This window comes from Schistocerca piceifrons, chromosome 2 (assembly GCF_021461385.2).
Source record: "Schistocerca piceifrons isolate TAMUIC-IGC-003096 chromosome 2, iqSchPice1.1, whole genome shotgun sequence".
NCBI lineage: Eukaryota > Metazoa > Arthropoda > Insecta > Orthoptera > Acrididae > Schistocerca > Schistocerca piceifrons.
The window spans coordinates 512,012,069-512,034,724 of record NC_060139.1 but is presented as its reverse complement, the minus strand read 5'-3'; the positions used below and the strand labels follow the sequence as shown (position 1 = coordinate 512,034,724).

The 22,656-nt window shown below is 42.9% G+C and overlaps 1 protein-coding gene across 1 annotated transcript; it reads right to left on the bottom strand.

Annotated features, from left to right (window-relative positions):
* Positions 1–1,444: 1,444 nt before the first annotated feature.
* LOC124775531 (alpha-amylase-like) lies at positions 1,445–22,200 on the bottom strand. Its single transcript, XM_047250361.1, has 12 exons — positions 22,125–22,200; positions 20,808–21,109; positions 16,178–16,329; positions 12,231–12,399; positions 10,133–10,248; positions 9,922–10,052; positions 9,712–9,834; positions 9,504–9,625; positions 7,599–7,815; positions 4,779–4,897; positions 3,843–3,998; positions 1,445–1,802 (listed from the first exon to the last, which is right to left on the bottom strand). The coding sequence occupies exons 1-12, from the start codon at positions 22,198–22,200 to the stop codon at positions 1,692–1,694; spliced, it is 1,794 nt and encodes a 597-aa protein (XP_047106317.1). The 3' UTR covers positions 1,445–1,691.
* Positions 22,201–22,656: the final 456 nt, after the last annotated feature.

The window sequence follows — 22,656 nt, the reverse complement described above, 5'->3', positions numbered from 1 at the left end:
ATTGCTTTATTAGAATCAAAGGTTACTTTCACTGAAAGTGGAAAAGTTGCGAAACCTAATTGATTCACTCATAACAAATGTAGATTTTTTAAATGTTCATTAATATGTGCAACCTCTAATCTCTGTTTGTTATTATGTTTGGTATATGCATAAGTTAATTATTCATGTTGTACTGTTTCTGCAATATGTTCAATCCCATGAAGGTGATGTAAATAATGCAGGCATAGATGTGTTTGCAATAGAGTAAACGTTGAAAGAGTGAGATTGCAATTACAAACGGCCCAAAGAAGTCGGCAAGGCGGTTGTCATTGAAACCCGGTCTCAATTGGGAAAGAGTGCGCAACATCCTGAGAAAATGTTTGAACCTTCTGCCTTATAAGCTTCAGGTATTTGCGAAGTTGATTTTCTAAGTCTTTTGCTGCTATGCAGAACCATTATTGGAGTTCACTTACCCAAGAACAGTTTTGAAGAAGACTCATAGTTACAGATGAAGCACAGTTCGATTTATCCATTTACGTGAATAAGCAGAATGTGAGAATATGGACTGGACAAAAACCATATGACGTTCAACAACTCCTTTACATAGGACAACTTACTGTATGGTGGACGATATGAATACCATTAATAATAGGACCTTTATTTTAAAAAAAGCGTAAATGGTGTTACTCTGACTGTTAATAGCGATCGTTATAGAAGTGCAACAAACATCCCGATCATGTGGTATCGAGGTCTGTCGACACTGAATAACCTCCCAGTTCCCCGGGCTTAACTGCTCTAGACTGATTTATGCAGTAATTTACAATGTAAAGTCTCTGTCAATAAACCAACCACTTAGAAAATCTGAAAGCAGCCATAAAAAAAGAAATTAAGCCGCTATCAAATGTACGACTTGCATAAGTAGCGGCGAAGGTGTTAGTTCATAGACAGGAGTGCATACAGGATTCAGCAGAAGGTTTCCACTACTCTACTGCTTCATCCGAACAAGCCTCGGAAGGCCCAATGATACTGACCGACCGCCGTGTCATCCTCAGCCGATCGGGCATCATTGGATGCGAATATGGAGGAGCATGTGGTCAGCGCACCGCTCTCCTGACCGTTGTCAGTTTCCGTGACTGGAGTCGCTACTTTTCAGTGAAGTAGCTCCTCAATTTGATTCACAATGGCTGAGTGCAACCCGCTTGCCGACAGTTATCGGCAGACCCGGACGGTCATCCATCCAAGTGCTGGCCAAGCACGACAGCGCATAACTCCGTTGGCAGCAGAAGGTATCTAAAATTTGTAATTTTCAAAAAAAGAAGCATGTTCGTCATTTTTCTGATCTTACTGCTGCAGTTTTGTTGCAGAAAGTTTAATATGCATGAAATCACTCTAAACAAAAATATGCACGTTGACCAATTGTCAATGAGTACAAGGAAAGGAAATGCATGTAAAATGACTGAACCGGTTATGGTATGCACAATATAATATTTATTCAGTTTTATGACTAGCTGTTTCATATTTTATAACAAATAAACATGTGATGTAAGATACGTCTAGTTCTGAATAATTTTCTGAACGGCAGAAACACGTCTCGAGAAGATGCTGCTAGAAAACTTGCATTAAGTTACTACATTAGTCGCTGAGTCCGTCATATAGTTCTCCAGTCGTAGGAAGCACGTGTTCTGCCGCGGTGGTGCTGGGTGGAGCCTCTTTTAGCAGATGGTGGTTGGTGACACGGTGGTGCCGCTGGTGCTGCCGCTGGTGCTACCGCTCGTACTCGCAGTGGGGGCAACAGTGGTGCCGTTGTTGCTGCCGATCAGTGACTGCAAACACATACCGTATATAGCGTGATATACACTGACTCATTTCCTTATCTATACAAATAAAAAAATGAAATATATATGGAACCTGAATTAATTCTAGCTTCTGGCGAAGAGAAGGCAGCAGTGGTACTAGTGCAGAATAGTGGATTGCTGTGAAAGACCTATTTGACAGCATAAGCATCAGGCTTTCAGATTTGTGTGGGACCTTCGAGTGGAGTGAGAAAAACACATCTATGTAGTGCCTTGTGCATGACGGATTTTGTACGTACAACTTCTGCTTTCATCTGAATAAATCTGCTGCCGGAAGTCACCGTTTTCTAATGTGCGGGAGAACAGATTCTGTCGGAACCAACGCGCAGAGATTGGTTTCGGTGTATCAAAGACAACGATTTTGAGGTGAGTGACAAAATTCGCCCTCGTCGGTGCGGAGTACCATGAGCTGCTGCAGTCGAGTCGGAAGGTGAATGTTGAAAGCTACTAATCATAATTATTCAATCTGAATCGCGCACTAGACAAACGCGCGAAATTTGGTCAGACCCATGAAAAAGTTGTTCCACATGATGAGAATGCCACGCCACTTGTTGCAATGCGAGCGAAGGCAATATTGAAGGGACTACAGTGGGATGTCTTAACCCTGAAGTCATATTCACCAGACATGGCCCCTTCATTTGTTTCCGTATATGCAGCATGGCCTTCCTGAAAAACACTTTTATTTTTAACGAGATCGAAAACTACCTCATAAGAACCTGGAATCTTAATCGCGAAATCCACTGTTACCCGGAAAGTGGGAAAAGTTCGAGCTGCCGAGTAACGGTACTTTCAGTAAATTATCATATACCCTACTATTAAAATAAACATAACAGCTCGAATTAATTCAAGTGCTCAATATGTTACGAAGGTGAACAATTTCTTGCATCGGTCTCTTTCTGCTCTAAAAGTTCCCATTAACTCTAATTGAAAATTGTATCGATTGGAACGGACCGTTACGTTTTATATTATGTGATTATTATTATTGTATATATCAATCACAACAACAAATACAACACCAGTTTAAACAAAAAATTTGCATGAGAAACGATATAGATTGAACAAACATTAAACGGATAAGACTATGTACGAATATCGGTAGACGCAATCCAGTGGAGAGCCCTATCCAGAGCTTCATATAGATTGTTGACGCAACCAGAGAAATGCCTGTTCGGACACTCATTTACAATGTTGCCAATTGCCTAAGTGACACCACAGTCACACGTAGAGTCAGTGCAAATGCTCCAGTTGAGCATGTTGCTGCTGCACATGCCATCCTCAGTGAGATTTATGTTAAGCTGTTCCCATACCTTCCTTGTATGATGAAACCTTGGAACTCCAACAGACGGGTTGAAAATAAATCGTGGTTCTGGGTCTTCGTGTCATGCCATTCACGTTTCCATTCAGCGTTGAATCCAGTCGAGAGCATTTACATTTCCCCTTCATATTCTTGTCTTCTGAATTTGAAAAGTTTCCTAGGCAGCGAGAGGCACATTTTTACAAACTACCCTGTGAATGTTGTAGTGAGCTGCCTTCGACGGATGTAACCGTGACAGATGTTCCACAATATTGGCAGCTGGCAATCCATTACTGGGCACAAGTCACCCGCTCTTCTTATCACCCGGATGTGCTTTAAACTGTAGACTGCTCAATATGTTCCTTAAGACGTCACCTAGAGATTTACAAGGTATTGTTTACAGATATTTCAATACTAGGCCCTCGCGCCACACCATGTCGTAAGCTGGAGACAGGTCAATGTAAATAAGGCCAGTACTGAGTTTATTTTGGTAGGCAGTTTCTGTGCGAGCGGTAGCATTTATGTGGTCTAAATCCAGCTTGTTCAAATGGCACCACAGACAGTCATGATGGATACTGCTGTAGATTGTTTCCTGCAATCGCAAGGAAACAGACACTGGATGCAATAGATGCACAGCGTAACCCGGAATATTCGCCATGCTGAGTAATAAACTGCTCTCTGTTGATCAGCAATACGAACACGTGTGTGCGACTTACCCCTTCATGGATCGCCAGGACACCGTCGTCCTCGGAAGCCAGAATCTCGATGGTGGCGGTACCGTCTGCGCCGACTGTCACACTCTTTCCGGTGCAGCTCATTCCATTCACGTCACCAGAAATAACGTCGCAGTAGGTACCAGCAGGAAGGCAAGTCTGCGCAGAAAGAAAATGAAGAACTTACTCACAGGATCCTGCAGAATTACTATTTATTCGAAGTCACTCTTAATAGCAGCTGGAAAATATTGTAACACATGTAGTTTACAGTGTACCCTCACGCATACATGGATTTTACGATATGCTGTAAGGGCATAAAAGAATGTTTCCAATCGTATTAATAATTCATCACATACATCTTCCGGGTGATTTGTGAAGGGGAAAAGGGGAGTGTATTTTTGTGTTTCTAAACTGGTTAATCATCTTCATTGTTCCTGCGTGAGTGGGATACACGAGGAATCTATTATTTTCCCCAAAGAAAATTGCATTCCCTAATGAATACATTTTATGGAAAGTATGTGAAAACTGCTGTCAATGTTGCTACAAGACATTGCCAGTTTCGACAGAAAAAAATCCCGTTATAGTTTCACATCATTGTTTGTGGACTATTAACTGAAAGCAGACGTTAAGTTTGTTATTTGAAAAAAAGGAGTAAATTACTGTGATTATCGATGTGCTACTCTTAAAAGTTGAAAGATAACAAACCCTATTTACCTGTGTAATTGTAACTACAACACACGAATATCATTGCAAGATATCACGTATATAAATGAAATTTAATTAATGTGTAAATCGTTGTTTCGCAATGGTATATATTTCAGAGGTCCATCGCCGGTTTTTTGTTAGCTTTGTCGGAATGAGTTGCATATTTATTAACAATATATATTCAAGCAGACAAATAGCAGCAAAAAAGGAATGTTTTCTACAATAGGACCTCACCTGGATGGTCGCTTTCAGGTCGGAGGACTCCTCGTCATTGATGGCAATGAATCCCTTGGTACCTCTGCAGAAAGCGATCTGCCAGTCGCTACCCGACCACCAGTTGGTCACCTCAGTTGCTGAGAAGGAACAAGCGAAACGTTACTATGACTGTCAATCATATTCGAGCACATTTAGTTGACGCGAAATGAAATGGCAGAATATTTTGTTTGTGTATTTTACATCTCTATTTCTTGTGCCTGCAGGCCGTATTCTTCCCAAACAACGCGTACCACTCTTGCGCGTGCATTGCTGAAGACACTAGCACTGCATTCAGGAGGAACGTAAACAAATCCCCATTCCACATCCCTGTGTTATGTTGGCCGCGATTTCCTGAAATATTTTCAAGAATGTGCTGGAACAGACGATCCATCGAAGTCCCATTCTGTTCGGTCCCTCGTTTGCAACTAACACAGTCCGTAGTCTTGGCGCAAAATGTTTGACCAGCATAGTCATAATCATATTCACAGTCCCTAGGTACGTCAAAGTTCCTGGGTTTGTTTCCAATTACTGCGTAAATTTCGAATAAATATCAACAGCAATAGGGCCGAAGACATCTGGTATAAGAAATCACCCTCGATCTGCCAATGGTCTTGTCAAAGAGGGCAGAGGAATTGACAGAGGTTCAGGCCACACTCTTGTCCTTCGAGTGGGAAACTGCTACTAAAAGGCGGAAGAATCAACAATGATCAACGACAAGAGGAAGGAGAAGTCAATGGAAATCACTGCATTAAAGACACATAATGTTTATTCACAGAACATGTGGTCTGTAATTGAAAGAGTGCCATCATGTTCTTTCCATTAGCAAAAGGTTCCAGGTAACTTCCCCATTCGGGTCTCTGGAAGACGATTGCCCAGGTGGCGGTAACCACGAGAAAAAGATGGAGTGGCTAATGCCGGAGTCGGAACTTGGAGTGTACGAAGTTTCAACATGGAAGGGAAGTTAGAAAAGGTGAGCAGTGAAATCCCAATTCTCAGTCCATATGCTGTGTCGGTTGATGAAATGAAGTGGAAAGAAGATGAAGAGTTCTGGTAAGACGAATATGCGGTCAGCAGCAGCAGCAGCAGAAAATAGGAGAAAATGAGTTGAGTTCGTTATGAATAGAACATGATAGAGAGCGAGTTACTGTAGGTAAGTAGGTCCAGTGGTCTGGTTCTTCCCGACAGAATCGACACCAAACCAACGCCAACAACCATATTTTATATATACGTTTTAGCACAAACTGAAGATGAAAAATGGAGACATTATGTGAGGATATTGAATGGGTATTTCAGTATGTAAAGGGAGATGATAAAACAATAATCATGGAGGATTGGAATACGGTAGTAGGGGATCGAGTAGAAGGAATTACGGGAGAATACGAGCTTAGGTGAATAGTAATGGGAGAGAAGGTTAACGGATTTCAGCATTAAATTTCTGCTAGTAATAGCGAATAGACTGTTCAAAAATCACAAGAGTGGGAGGTGCACTTGAATAACAGTGGAGCAAGGGAGAAGGTCCAGATGCTTTACATCATGTTAAGGCAGCGATTCAGAAATCACATACTGCATAGTAATCTGTATCCAGGAGCAGTATACACTGGCATCACAATTTAGTAATGACGAAGAGTAAAATGTAGTATTTTTTGCGTCCTTCAAAAAACTTTCACTCCACAGTGGAGTGTAAACTCATACAGCACACGTGCAACATTTTTAGCAGCTCAGTCCGAATGTGCACCATTGTAAAGAGATATGCCCTTTGTATAATAAGGTCTAAGTTCTTCTCACAGTCCAGGGTCCAGTTTACAATTTTCATGTCACAGAACTATGTCTATAATGAATTCTTATTCAGTGTGGTATTATAGCTCGACGTTATTGGAGATGGGAGACAACAACACCTCGACCTCGAACATGACTGTCTCTTCGCAAAAGACGTCAGACATGTCATCTCCGAAATTAATATCAACCAAAACAGCCTCACACTAAAACCCCATACTGTACCATAGAGCGTTCTGGAATTTGAACCAGACAGCGTGTGATCCAGAGATCCCGTAGTATACTTTGCAGTGCCACATCTCATTGTCAAACGAATTATGGAGATGGGAAGTTTCTCCTAAGTACGCGGCCCGAATAGCAGTCTCCATCTGGAGAATCTGAACGCTAGAGCCTATTAACGTCCTCTTCAACCAAGGGAGGTGTGAAGTGTCTAGACTATCAAGTACTCAGTTAGCACTCCATGTCCATAGCACACAAGTCATCAAGTCGTACAAACACAGTCATGACGCACACAAGTCATCAAGTCTTAGCAACACAGTCATGAAAGACCTACGATTACCGTTACACCAAAGATACGTTTCAGTACAGATGGTTGTGGATCAGCATCGTAGGAACAACTGAGAAACTACTGACTATTGGAAAAATATTTAACAGTTTCAGTTTAGGAAAGTCGCTATGAACGGGAGGGAGAGTGCGACGTTCACTACATAACGTACACTACCGAGACCAGCTGACGGCAAAAATATAAGGAAGCACAGCGACCGGTCAACATTGTGTTGCTCCTTCGATGTGTTTATGTAGTTCAGTTTTATTTAGTAGTTATCGACGTTGATATTTTCTTCGTAACGTACAAACTGTGCCTAGAACTGTGGCACTTGGCACTGAATTTTTAGGGAAAATTAACTTACGCTGTTTACTAGAAGGGCGAGACTTTCACGAGGAGTGCGAAACTGTCAAATATTTTTAGATCATGGTGGGCCACGTTCAAGCTTTAGACATTTGATCCTTTGGAGTGGACGATCTTACCTCCAACGACGTTCCTGAACTCGGCCATGTTGTAGATCTGCCTCCAGCGATGCTCACACACCCAGGGGCTGGCGCACGAGCCGTCTTCGTTGAAGGTGGGCGAGATGATGTTCTGGTTGCTGTCCTGTGGGGGACCCTCGTCCGATGAGCTGAACTGGTAGCTGGACATCACTCGGGGCAGACCGTAGTTGTAGGCAAGCATAAAGGCCACCGCAATCTGCAAAATACCCGATATCAAGGAATGCTGTCACTGGCCTTATATTTTGGAGGAATGGGGTACAGGTAACCATCAGAACATTCCGATTAGTATCTCTTATTGTTTCTACACTGCAAGCGTATTTCCATCACCGACACCATTTCGTTGTTTCACCATTGCTCTATTGAACTGATGCCACACGTCTGGAATTCGCGATCTCGCTATTACAGGGCGATCAAAAGGTTGCGTACAAATGGACGGAGCTAACAGACGAATCGATGTACAACGACTTTGGAATGGGAACTTCTGGTCTTGGAAGTTTTGGAATATCAGAAACAACAATAGCAATCAATGCACTTGCGCCTCAAGTTAAGGAAAGATAATGTGCTGTTTACTCGATAAGATAGTCAAATACAGGACATTTTCAAAGCGGCGTCCATCACATTCAGTACAGACATAACATCTTCGCAGAAAATTCTGGTGCACTCTACCAAGTAAACCAGACAGCGTACGAACGTCGTTGGACTTTGAAACTATACTGGCGAGAAGTGTTTCTTCGTCGGGGACGTGTCACATTCACAAGGCCTCCGATCTGCTCCCACTAAAACTAAATAAATCAAAAGGCGTCACATTACGGTAACCAAGTGGCCATGCAATTGGACCACCCCTCGGATCCAACAACTGGGTTGCGTGTATTAAGTATGTTACTTATTTGCACAGAAAAGCGCGCAGATGCTCCGCCTAATTACAGCTGCTTACAAAAACAGTTCATTATGTTTACTAAATTTAAGATGCGTGTTCGTTTATTGCCCTTGTTGTTCCTAACATTGCAAAAATTTCACTGGCTCAGGATTAGTTTTTATCACCATATGCTCCTGTTCCAAAGCTGTTATATTTCGATTTCTTTCCCTGTTTCTTTAATTTGTGCGCAACCTTTTGAATGACCATGTATATTAAACCATTACCCCATTATAAGAACTAATGCAAGTAATTTCTCTCTCTGTGTTTCGGCCTCCAAAAGAAATTTTCAGGAATTATTAGACCGAAACTAACTCAAATATTTGTCTACTTACGTATTATTCAGAGAATGTACATATTTCACGGCTGTTCTCGTAAAAACATTGTCAGTAAATCACTAGAGATTCAGTCAGCTGTACTACTTTCACAAATCCTTATTCACACTTACCGGGGGTTCACTGACGTGTTTTTCAATAATGTGATGCACTATCATATGTTAATGTAAGTTTTACATGAGTTTTCATCCTGTCCTACTAATTAAGCAGTACTTGAGTGAATATCCCTTCAGAGAGCACATCAAACAGGAACACCAGGGTTGACTTTCTTCCTCTGTTTGTGGAAATGGGATCATTCTGGCACAACAGTAAGGTTTGGGATTCGGAAGTAGAATCTACATCTACATCCATACTCCGCAAGCCACCTGACGGTGTGTGGCGGAGGGTACCTTGAGTACCTCTATCGGTTCTCCCTTCTATTCCAGTCTTGTATTGTTCGTGGAAAGAAGGACTGTCGGTATGCCTCTGTTTGGGCTCTAATCTCTCTGATTTTATCCTCATGGTCTCTTCGCGACAATGACTTGTGATAACTAAGTGACCAGTGACGAGTTTTCGAAATATTACTAAACCTCCAACTGGTTGCGTTAAAATGGCTTAAAATGATTATTTCCTGTACTTATTCGTTACGTTTCATACCTTGTACATCTTTGGGCTCTGGAAGGTGAGAATATCACCGGCGCCTCCGTGACCTCTCTGATTGTCATGATTGTCCACAAAAGACAGAGCACTCATTCCAGCAACCATACCCCAAGGTTCACCTGCCAAGAGAAACAGTACCATGAAAGGCAAGTTCCTTAAGTTCAGCTAAATATTCAGTCTGAGACTCCAGCGTCGTGAAACGTACCGAAGTTGCTGAGGTCCTTGAGAGGGCTGTTCCTCATCACGGCAGCTGACAGCGCTTGCCCGAAATAGAACTCAGTGATTCTTCCAATGGACAGGTATTCATTCTTGGAAACAGCCTCAGTACCTGCAAGAAAATTGTGACTCGATTTAGCTACTTTTGAGTTCTATCGTCAAACCGTCTGTCAATTTCACAATGATGTTCGTAAGTTACCTGGATCGATGACTTCCTGGTAGATGAAGGGACGCAGACCCTCCGCAAATCCGTGTTCGGTATTGAGGTTGTTCAATCTTCCATAGATGTTCTCGAGATCAGATGGCCACATGTGTTTGGCAGCGTCAATCCTGCGCAAACGCACAAAATAACACGAGTTCTTCGCTCTGGTTGTAAAGTAGTAATCTAGTTTTGAAAAAGAGATCCTCACCTGAAGCCTGCGACACCGGCGTCGATGAGTGTGTTCAGGTAATCCACAATCTTGCCCCTCACGTACTCCTGGCTCTGGTCGAGGTCGTGCAGTCCAGTGAGTTCGCAGTTGCGGATCTGAGTGTGAAAGAAACGTGGTAAGCAGAGCGCCTGTGATTTTTACACATAATGACTATTTAAATGCGAGGGCTAACTGTGGTACTATTTCACTAAAATGTAGTTGAACTCGTTAACGTAAAAAATTATTAAAAATCGGTTACCAGTGCCGTATATTACTGTGTTATCACGAAGGCTGTAACACATGCAAGTGTAGATATTTTTGTTGTTGACCGAGAGCCATATATTGACCATCGTTACATCATTAATTACTTCTTTCAAAATTATAGCTGTAACACATATAGGTGTAGATATTATTATTTTTGACTGAGAACCATGTATTGAACATCACTACATCAGTAGTTACTTCATTTGCAGTTATAGCTGTTATGAGTAGTATGGTGTTAGGTTGGGTAGTACCTCGAAGTACAGGTGACGAGAACATGTCGTTAACGCTTATTTTCCCCTGGGCAGCAGATCAAGAGTCGAAACGTGGACAAAACGGGCAACCGATACTGACAGTCATAGGCCACTTAGTGGTGGAGTTATACACAGTGCAGAAAACATCAGGTAGTACAATATATGACGTATTTGTGGGAAGAATGTCGTTGCGGGGAAAAAACAATCAACACACTGATGTGTGTATGTATTAAGGTATCACGTTTTAAAAATATCTGTACTTACACCTGTTACAGCCTGTATAGCACAGGACACAACGTTACCGTTTGCTTTGCGGACTTGGACTGTATGTATAATCAGTTATTATTCTAGTATACAAGATCATACATAAACGTTATACTGGAATTTGTACAGTATTTCTGTTCCGAACTACCGTTTTCGTGTTCACTGGATGCCAGGCCAAACAAGCCAGTTAAACCGAAGATTCTTACATCCTTCAAAATGACAAAATTACTATAAAAATATAAACGTACTGGAATGTCAAATGCTCCCTTAAATTATCCATACCTCTTCATCCTCTTGCGTTAATGTTACGATTAAGGTTCGAGAGCATGAGCTCATTGTTGTTTTTCTAATGCGAATTATGACATATCAGGTTTGTAATTTTCAGTATGAGTACAATACTGATAGGAACATGCGCAATCATCAATAATGCCACCATAATATGGATTAAATGACGCTTCTTAAAATAGGAAAGGATACCGAAAGCTAAGTCAGATTCGATACTGACAAAAGTTTCGAGGATGGATTTCATATTACAGAAATCAAACCACTGTCTTCTGCAGCTGTGTGGCGTATTATAATGACATTGCACTGAATTATACAAACTACGTTGCAGGACATTTCACATCTATGTACGAGTATACAGCCGGCTAGCTACATTAAGGTGCTTCGCGAATACACCACTGCTATTCTGCTACTTCTCCTGTTCCATCAGCATATGGTGCGTGCAAGGAGTGAATCTGATTTAGTCTCTCTGTTATCCCAAATTTCTATGATGTTTCACCATTTTATAACCGTAATGGCGTATTTTTCAGAGATGATGTTACGTTGCGTAAGACCTGCAGAAATGAAATAAATCATGTCGTGCTGCGGTGTATTTACTGGATTACATTTCATCTGTCATCAACAATAAGGGCAGTGCCGAGCTAACACCTGCACAGGCACGACAGTATATCAGTTTTTCAGAGTGATGAGATTTAAACGCTTTTGAAGCTTTATACGTTGGAATACTAACTGCCATCATGCCGCTTCTTCGACTCTAGTCAACATTTGAGACATTCGATGCTCTTTTTGTACTGAAAGTAAAATTTCCTTCAAATCACTAAGCTTATATCAGCCAATATATATGCAGTGCACATACGACATAACACAACATTGAGCCAATTTACGCGCCGTCTTGTGAAACCAGATGAATCTTTATGACAATGCCAAGTATTAATGAGGGCCGAAGAGATAACTGTGACATCACCGTGTACTGCTAACGTGTTATAGTACGCTTGCTACATTTTTCTCCTGGATTCGCCGAAGGAGATGCGACTCACGTTGTTGGCGTCCTGGTAGTTGTCGACGGTGCACTGGCTGTGGAAGTGCTCCTTGGTGTAGGGCACCGCGGGGTAGTCGTAGTTGGCCGTGTCCACGCTGCTTCCACCGGTGGTGCCGACGCCGTCCCACGTTCCCGTCATGTGGTTAAACACGGCGTCAACGTAGATACTGCAAAAGCAAGCGCATTCACCCAACAACCATATCGTCACACTGCATAGCACAGACTGTTTCAAAAGAAAATGTTGTTGTTGTTGTTGTCTTCAGTCCAGAGACTGGTTTGATGCAGCTCTCCATGCTACTATATCCTGTGCCAGCTTCTCCATCTCCCAGTACTTACTGCAACCTACATCCTTCTGAATCTGCTTAGTGTATTCATCTCTTGGTCTCCCTCTACGATTTTTACCCTCCACGCTGCCCTCCAATGCTAAATTTGTGATCCCTTGATGCCTCAGAACATGTCATACCAACTGGTCCTTTCTTCTTATCAAGTTGTACCACAAACTCCTCTTCACCCCAATTCTATTCAAGACCTCCTCATTAGTTATGTGATCCACCCATCTAATCTTCAGCATTCTTCTGTAGCACCACATTTCGAAAGCTTCTATTCTCTTCTTGTACAAACTATTTATCGTCCATGTTTCACTTCCATACGTCGCTACACTCCATACAAGTACTTTCAGAAACGACTTCCTGATACTTAAATCTACATTTGATGTTAACAAATTTCTCTTCTTCAAAAACACTTTCCTTGCCATAGCCAGTCTACATTTTAAATCCTCTCTACTTCGACCATCATTAGTTATCTTGCTCCCCAAATAGCAAAACTCCATTACTACTTTAAGTGTCTCATTTCCTAATCTAATTCCCTCAGCATCACCCGACTTAATTCGACTACATTCCATTATCCTCGTTTTGCTTTTGTTGATGCTCATCTTATATCCTCCTTTCAAGACACTATCCATTCCGTTCAACTGCTCTTTCAAGTCCTTTGCTGTCTCTGAGAGAATTACAATGTCATCGGCGAACCTCATCGTTTTTATTTCTTCTCCATGGATTTTAATACCTACTCCCAATTTTTTTTTGTTTCCTTCACTGCTCGCTCAATATACAGATTGAATAACATCGGGGACAGGCTACAACCCTGTCTCACTCCCTTCCCAACCGCTGCTTCCCATTCATGCCCCTCGACTCTTATAACTGCCATCTGATATCTGTACAAATTGTAAATAGCCTTTCGCTCCCTGTATTTTACCCCTGCCACCTTTAGAATTTGAAAGAGAGTATTCCAGTCAACATTGTCAAAAGCTTTCTCTAAGTCTACAAATGCTACAAACGTAGGTTTGCCCTTCCTTAATCTAGCTTCTAAGATAAGTCGTAGGGTCAGTATTGCCTCACGTATTCCAACATTTCTGCGGAATCCATACTGATCTTCCTCGAGGTCGGCTTCTACCAGTTTTTGCATTCGTCTGTAAAGAATTCGAGATAGTATTTTGCAGCTGTGACTTATTAAACTGATAGTTCGGTAATTTTCACATCTGTCAACACCTGCTTTCTTTGGTATTGGAATTATTATATTCTTCTTGAAGTCTGAGGGTATTTCGCCTGTCTCATACATTTTGCTCACCAGATGATAGAGTTTCGTCAGGACTGGCTCTCCCAAGGCCGTCAGTAGCTCCTATGGAATGTTGTCTACTCCTGGGGCCTTGTTTCGACTCAGATCTTTCAGTGCTGTATCAAACTCTTCACGCAGTATCGTATCTCCCATTTCATCTTCATTTACATCCTCTTCCATTTCCGTAATATTCTCCTCAAGTACGTCGCCCCTGTATAGACCCACTATATACTCCCTCTACCTTCTGCTTTCCCTTCTTTGCTTAGAACAGGGTTTCCGATTAATAGATAAACTAATGCTTGGTCAGAATTGAGTTGAGGAAACTAGCACTGAAAGTTCATTTCCACCTTCTGTGAGAGAAGTCGTTACTTTAGTAAATGTCTGGATAGGTACATAAACACTACATGAGATTTATTTTTAAGCCACAGTTATACTTATCAAAAGCACTGTGGATTTGAACCGAGTTCCGTGAATATCACTGATACTGTTCTTCCAGCGAGCAAGCCCCACATAGCGAATCAAACCAATGCTTACTACTCGCTGCAATCAGTTTGACCGAAATTCCACAGTGAAACAGCGCTTTGTGTAGTACTGGCAGATATTTGCGCTCGGATGAATTCCAGCTGAACTGATTGAAGTTCTCACTTATGATCGACGCAGGATGTGCTCTACTTTGTACCATGTCATAACTCTGCGTTTCAGATCTTCGTCAGACCTAGATCATCCACCGCACTTCACGTTAACATAAGCTCATTGTGCGTTGTTGTACCGTATTTTAACCCTGTGGTGCTCAAATCCACCGCTATGGACAGCTGTTAAATGTCGCTTCTTTCACGTTTTCAATCGGTCCTGAAGCTGCAAATACACTCAGTGCACAGCAGCAGCAGGAAGTGACCACTGGAGTGGACTGCGTGAATGTGCAGCCTCAGGACTCATTCAGATCGCGAAAGATGTGATATTGACAGCTGTCCACTGCAGTGAACATGTGTAACAGAGGCTTAAAATAATTATTTAAAACGGTAATGCGTATCTAACGGTCGTTTTATGAGACTTATGTCACCTGTCCTTAATCCCACGTCCGGCCATCCTGATTTAGGTTTTCTGTGATTTCCCTACATCATTTCAGGCAAATGCCGGGATGGTTCCTTTGAAAGGGCACGGCTGATTTCCTTCCCCATCCTTCTCTAATCCGAGCTTGTGCTCCGTCTCTAATGACCTAATGGACTGAAGACCTCAGATGTTAAGTACAATAGTGCTCAGAGCCATTTGAACCACTTTGCAAAGGTGGAACATCGGAACATATTTCCACTGACATATTAGATCATGCAATTATGGTTTTTTGTGATGAGTAATTTAGACTTGTCCCTGCAAAACTGCTGGTTTCATTAAGCAAAATTATACTTCAAGACAGGTAAAGTCATTTATGTTTCAGCGGAAAGACTCCATTTGTAACACAGAAATTTAGGTATTATCGTGAATGTAAGTTTCCTAGCATGATTTTTATCGATTCCGAAGTTAAACAATGTAATCCAAAGGAATGGACAATTATATGCTGTATCGACTGCCTGTAGCACAACGGTCAGTGCCGGTCGCGGTGGCCGAGCGGTTCTAGGCGCTTCAGTCGGGAACCGCGCGACTGCTCCGGTCGAGGGTTCGAATCCTGCCTAGGGTATGGATGTGTGTGATGTCATTAGGTTGGTTAGGTTTAAGTAGTTCTAAGTTCTAGGGTACTGATGACTCATAGTGCTCAGAGCCATTTGAACCATTTTTTGAACAACGGTCAGTGTTCAGATTCAGCAACAAGTACTATTAATCAGAAAAGGCGCAACAGAATGTGAAATGAGCGCACCATTCTAACTCTGCGAGTGGCACATATCATATATTATTGCAAAGAATCCTAAGACAAAGCAACTCACCTACGAAAGAAAGTTCTTATAGACCGTAGCTTCTGCTGCTGCTTGTCGATTCTGGATTCTTACCAAAAACTATTAACGGAAGCTGACGAAAGGTTTCAAAGGAGAGTTATATGATCCATCACAGGTTGTTTAGACACGGAAGTATGACTATAGAGGGAATAGCCTTAGTCAGCACTTTTCGCTTACCAACACAGTTTTCGCTTAACCAAGTAGCTTGCGGTAATTTGGTCCCAATGCGTTCCATCAGCGAATGAAATAGTACGTGTGGGAGGCGGTGAAGGCGTTATTGTAGTGCACAAGCTACAATGTCTCATGGCTCACTCATTACAAAAGTAGTTCCTGATAGAGACCTCACTTTCGATTTCCAGCCCTGTGGCGCCTTGCCACACACCTCGAGCCTGTGAGGGCGTCCTCTTACCGGATTCCTGCGGCGTTGCAGCGCTTCACCATGTCCCTGAACTCCTCCTCGTTACCGGAGCGGGTAACGAGTTTGTACGACGCCGGCTGGTACCTCTCCCACCATGGTCGGTTGCTTGCGGTGATGGCCAGGTTCTCGCTGGGTGGTGACACCTGAAAAGAGAGTAGGCTGTATTGTTATACCTGCGTTCAGAGGTTTCTAAAATGGACCAGGAGGAGAGCGCAATACCTGAAAAATTGAAAATGCATTTAGATTATCATACTGAAGTCGGCGGCGACGAATTGTGCCCGTTGTACCTCTCAGTCCAGTTTCTAAACGATCAGAAATACAGACTTAGTCTCCTATTATGAAATTCAATCATGTCTGATGCTTCAGTTTATGAAAATATTTTCGAAGACTTTTATTGGGGCACTTATTAAAATTTTTCATCGATGCCCCCGTAACCCTCATCATTCGTACTTTGTAGACGTAATCTCGATTCTCGGGGTTACATCATTCGTGAAGGAACTACAGCTTCAAATACCTTCACAATCATATAGATAGTGTCGTAACTTTATATCGTATCTTTGGTTCAAACACTTCACAGGTACCACGTATATTAAAATAATGGAAGGGCGCCTAAAATACACTGAATAATTCGCTATTTGTTTTTTACTCTTCACTTTGTTTATTCTTCACTTTCTGTAATTCCTTGAAATGAGCACAATTTTAGCGTTTCCGGTGCTGCTACGGTAAATGGTAATTAATCCGAAATTCCGGATTGTAAGATCAACACAGCCAGTATTCTGACGACAAACATGGACAGTTTCGGTAAAATACATATTCAGTAAGGTGTTTCCCTACACTACTTCACATTTTAGCACATTTTTTTGTAGGCTCAGTCATGAAAATAAAGTAACTAAACAAAACGATAGTTACAGCTGTCCGCAGCTCGTAGTCTAGCGGATAGCGTTGCTGCCCCTGGGTACCGGGTTCGATTCCCGACCAGGTTGGGGATTTTCTCTGCCTGGGGACTGAGTGTTTGTGTTGTCCTCATCATTTTATCATCATCACTATGATGATGTGGCTAGTGATAGCGGCTAGGTTGGACTGCGTAAAAAATTGAAGTGTGAACAAATTGGGACTTTGTACGGTCGCTGATGACCACGCAGTTGAGCGCCCCACAAACCAAACATCATCACCATCATTGTAGTTATAGCTACGTGATCCCTATAACAGACAGTAATTCCTAATATCGATTTACCGAACCTGATTTTTCCAAACTGATCATGATAAGTGTCACAGATTTATTACGGAACTCAAACAATCAAAAGGAGCAAGTTGTAAAACATCTCTTACCGAAATAAATTCTATATTACCGGTAGATAGAGCACGATGCGCCGTAGGTCAAAATGAGATGTGCGGATTTTAATTATTCTGGGTGTATTTGAACGTCAATAGAGGCGACTCCCTCTACTTCCAATATTCTATACAAAACAGAGCTGTAACAAACCTTGTAAAATTGTAATATTTGTTTAGTTAGTGACGATAAACTAAACCTTGTGTGGCATTTACCGAGGCGCAAGCGTTTCAATTTCGTGATTCTGCGGAAGCCAGAGAGCCAGTTTCACTACTTTTCTACTGATGGAACTTTTAATTTCCCCGTTCTGTCTGTCCCCTTTCCGTAAATATAGCAAGAGACATGGAATCTGGTTCCTCTTTTTTAGTATGCGGAGGCGCTAATCAAGTAATGTCGAAGTCGGCCCGTAGCGATGATAGGTTGCCAGAATATACATATCACTGTTAACGATGTGACTGGGAACATTATGACTTTTTTGTTACAACTTCAAGTTAGGAAGCCAGTTATTATATGGGGGAGCAATTTAACACAGTTAAAGAGCAGGAGAAACGAAGTAACGAGCAGCGTCTGAAACAAAATTAATAGCTGATGGAGTAAAGTATGTGGGGAAATACAGTCTGCTTCTCATAAATACGAAAGAGGATATCGAAACGGCTGTTTTGGTTAAGATAATACGAAGGAGGAAACGGTGCACGTAGAAAAACAGAATATTAAGTGCCACAGAAAAATGTATAAAATGGAGTGACTGAATTACTTGGGAAGGACGGCAAGGTTGAACAAATCTGGAAGGAAATGATGTCAGCGAAGAAGTAGGAGAGGGAACGTAACGTAGGGCACATGTCAAAACATCCAGTACTAGGTAACCTCGTGGTGCATGTAACAACAGTTGTAAACTACTGGTATAGACAAAAATAATTCTTCTCCTTCATGTCTGTAGCGTTTACCGCTTCTAAGTCCGCTCCCGGCAGCTGAGTGGTCAGCGCGACAGACTGTCAGTCCTAAGGGCCCGGGTTTGATTCCCGGTTGGATCGGAGATTTTCTCCGCTCAGGGACTGGGTGTTGTGTTGTCCTAATGATCATCATTTCATCTCCATTGACGCGCAAGTCGCCGAAGTGGCGTCAAATCGATAGACGCAGCAGGCGGGCGGTCTACCCGACGGGAGGCCCTCGTCACACGCCTACCGCTTCGAAGGTGGGCTGCGCTGTACTCGCGTTCCGGGAAAATTATGTTTATTTGCCCTTTCGGGCGAATGCCTTTCCTGTCACCCTTATGGGGAAAGTATGCTCATCCTTCTTCCCGATGCTTGTTGCCACCTGCAGTGTTCGGTCACTGTAGAGTTTGAAGCTTGTGCTCTGCCTTAGCAACGCGTGCGTGAGGTACTGATTTACCTTCTTTAATAAAAACGGTTTAATTACACTGTAGCGGTCAACGTACAAGCAGCAGCGTGATAGGTCCAATATGATCGAGGTTGGCTATAGTTTCACACGGGGTAAAGTCCTGTGCGTCCTCGTCTGTAAATTGTGTAAATTTGTCCTGTGTGTGATCGTATTTTAATTGTTTCTGTATGGTATTTCCTGAGGCGAAATGCGGTAATCAACCCAGAAATGGCCTAAACGAGTGTGAAAAACGGCGTACAAATCATAGGCTGGGATGTGCTCCACTCACGCGCGTATTCTATCCGGAGCCGACTTAGCTTCTTGTTTCTCCAAATGTACCGCATTGCACTTTACGATATACGAGGTGGTAATAGCACGGATTACAGAAGACAAATTGTGGTGTGCGTACTGTAAGACCTTCGGTACACACACCATCAGATTATTTGACTTGTCGCTCTAACGAAGTAGGCGAGTGTCAGCAATATGTCTCGTGGTCTTATCGTGGCGTGTTTATCCTCTGCCGTTAGGTCAGACGATAGAAATGCCACTTGCACGCTCAGAGTAGCAGACTGACGGTGACCAGCTTTAAACAGAACTTCATTAATTTTCACACACATTTATTAAAATAATAAAAAACATAGATATTACGTAACTTGATCCTGGGTGCTATTTACAATTGACCATCTGAAGTTCCTTTGGTCTTGGTACGTTAATCTTATTCTCAAATATCACTGATACTTGACAAAGAGTCTATTCATTTATAGTCATGTCTTGTACAAAAATATGGTAATCTTGTTAGCTGCAGACTGAAACTTGACTATAGACTGGTACAGACTAATGCAGACTGACTAATCGGAGGTCTGTACACTCGTTATAATACCTCGCGCGTTCATGTATCACTGCGCGAGTGTGATCCGCGAGGAGAAAAGGTCCTATGTTAGCAGCAATCTCATTGGCTGCGAGACATATTAATACGCGGATCGGCGGAAGCAGAATTTGGTCCATCTCTTAGGCAGTGCCATGTCGTAGTGCGGAGACGGACGAGCGCTGTGTGGTGTCACCGCCAGACACCACACTTGCTAGGTGGTAGCTTTTAAATCGGCCGCGGTCCATTAGTATACGTTGGACCCGCGTGTCGCCACTATCAGTGATTGCAGACCGAGCGCCACCACACGGCAGGTCTAGAGAGACTTACTAGCACTCGCCCCAGTTGTACAGCCGACGTTGCTAGGAAAGGTTCACTGAGAATTACGCTCTCATTTGCCGAGACGATAGTTAGCATAGCCTTCAGCTAAGTCAATTGCTACGACCTAGCAAGGGGCCATCACCAAGTTATATTGAGATGATAATACTGTATCAACAAGACCAATGTTCACCAATTGTGGATTAAAGTTAAGTATTCCAGCAGCTACATACTTTTCTTTATAGCATTCATTACGTATCCTGTTTCAGACCTCACGCCATCCTGCGTGAGCTTATAGCGTGCATTTCGGCTTCCTCAAACAACACGGTGTTGGCACTTCTGCCGACACTTCACGCTGCGCCTGCGCTGTTGTGCTTAGCGGGGCGCGCTCTATTGGGAAAGTTGTGTACGCTCTGACTACGCGGAACTATGTACACAACACAAATATAGAGGGAAGGAGCATTTGGTTAGTGGGTTAGCTATTGACTGACCGATACTACCTCATCGTCAATACGGAGAGAGTGATTTTGTAACCAGATGGAGATAATGTATCGACTTAAAATTAAAGGTATGATGTACTACGAATTCACAATACACATAGTTAACGCCTTCTCCCTCAAACAAGCCCAGATGAATTCAGAGACCACGATGGACAGCTGAAGCAAACTGAATATTTCCCTTGTGGGGCACGGATTACTAACTCATTCATCCTTCCATGTGTTTGCTCTCACCTGGACACCGCCGTAGTTCTTCGGCGACAGGAAAGTCTCGCACTCGTTGGCAATGTCGGTCCACTTCCACTCGAACAGGTGAACCATTACACTGCGGCCCTCCACCACATTGGGCTCCCATTGCGCTTTCGCGCAGGCAACGAGCGCCGCCAGGACGAGAAAACCTATCATGGTGACCAGAGGGGCGATGGCGTCCAGTCTGATGCAGCCGGCTCTTATATAGGCCGGCCGCCTGTGTGCGCAGCTGGGGCGATCGCTCGCGCCCGAGGCCGCCGCCCGCGTCGTGGCAAACACATGTGGCGCTGAAAACACCACGGCACTTGTAGCAGTTGTGCCTATGCCGCCGATTCATTGTGTATTTTGACTTCACTATTCTCTACTTTGAAATCTCACAATTAGAATTCCAATATGTTCCGATAGCATATTCTGAAAACTCACAATGGGAGGCCACGACGTTCGTTCAAAACGGTTGAAATAGCTCTGAGCACTATGGGACTCAACTGCTGAGGTCATCAGTCCCCTATAACTTAGAACCACCTAAACCTAAATAACCTAAGGACATCACACACACCCATGCCCGAGGCAGGATTCGAACCTGCGACCGTAGCGGTCGCGCGCTTCCAGACTGTAGGGCCTAGAACAGATCGCCACTTCGGCCGGCCACGACGTTGGGATTCAGATTTACTTCAAACTTTGTACACATTAATAGGCCATTAAAACAACGTAATATGTAAGCAGTAAGGTGCACTACTCTGGCAGTTTCGAGAAAAACTTGAGAAAAGTTTTACGCTTCTATTATGTGGCCTATATATCTGTATGTATGTGTCCTGGCCTTCCCTCATCAGTATGAGCGCTCTCCACTGTGTACAACCATTTATCACACGTTATTTTCGGGATCAGGAAAACGCCTCCTATTTGTTTTGTAACTAAGAGCCCAATTATTCTAAATATCTTTCTCGCTCTGAAATACGTCCTCAATATTTTTGAACGTGCGTGCGACCTTCTGACGGTGAATCAGGGCTGAGACTACTATGTCTCCAACCGGGGTGGCCGAGCGGTTCTAGGCGCTACAGTCTGGTACCGTGCGACCGATACGGTCGCAGGTTCGAATCCCGCCTCGGGCATGGATGTGTGTGATGTCCTTAGGTTAGTTAGCTTTAAGTAGTTCTAAGTTCTAGGGGACTGATGACCTCAGAAGTTAAGTCTCATAGTGCTCAGAGCCATTTGAACTACCGTGTCATCTACAGCCTTCTTATATGCCCTTTTAAGGGAAACTGTGTCCAAATGCGTGTGTCCAGTCCGAACCGGTGTTCTCACCCACATACTTGATGTAAGCGGAACTGCTCCAAGAGCTCTCTAAACTTACAGAGTGCGTTACTCTTCTCACATCCATCTCTAGTAATGAAGTGAGTTGAGCTGAAAACTTGGCTTCTTCACGGCCCTAAGAATATCACTGAAAGCTGAAACTGAGATAATTAAAGGTGACAGGTTAAAATCTCGACCCTCCGAAACGTAACATTTAGGATACAGTTTTCGTATCCAATTATCAGACATAATAACCACGATGTATATTCCACGAACGGTACAAAACTGTGGTCATACCTAATGCGGCATTAAGGTGTCAGCAACTGTCTCCTTAGTACTGCAGTATCATTGTTGTTAAGAGGGCTTCTCTTTCCTTGTTAGCTTCTGCCTGCAGTTGACTGTGTATGATACGAGTGCTGTAGAAGATATTTCATCGATGCAGCATACCTTCTGCCCAAAATCAGCACGTATTTAGAAGGCGTCGCTTATCCGGAACTCAGTTTTCCCTTTTCTAGCATGACATCCTGCAAATAATGGAAAGTGT

Bases quoted from the DNA above. Each gene is read 5' to 3' on its own strand.
- LOC124775531 (XM_047250361.1), bottom strand. From the start codon at position 22,200: ATGGATGTGAGAAGAGTAACGCACTCTGTAAGTTTAGAGAGCTCTTGG. The intron at 12,400-16,177 runs GTAAGAGGACGC...TTGCTTTTGCAG, and splicing joins TGCAACGCCGCAGGAATCCG to TATCTACGTTGACGCCGTGT. The intron at 9,626-9,711 runs GTACGTTTCACG...TTCTCTTGGCAG, and splicing joins CAAGGACCTCAGCAACTTCG to GTGAACCTTGGGGTATGGTT.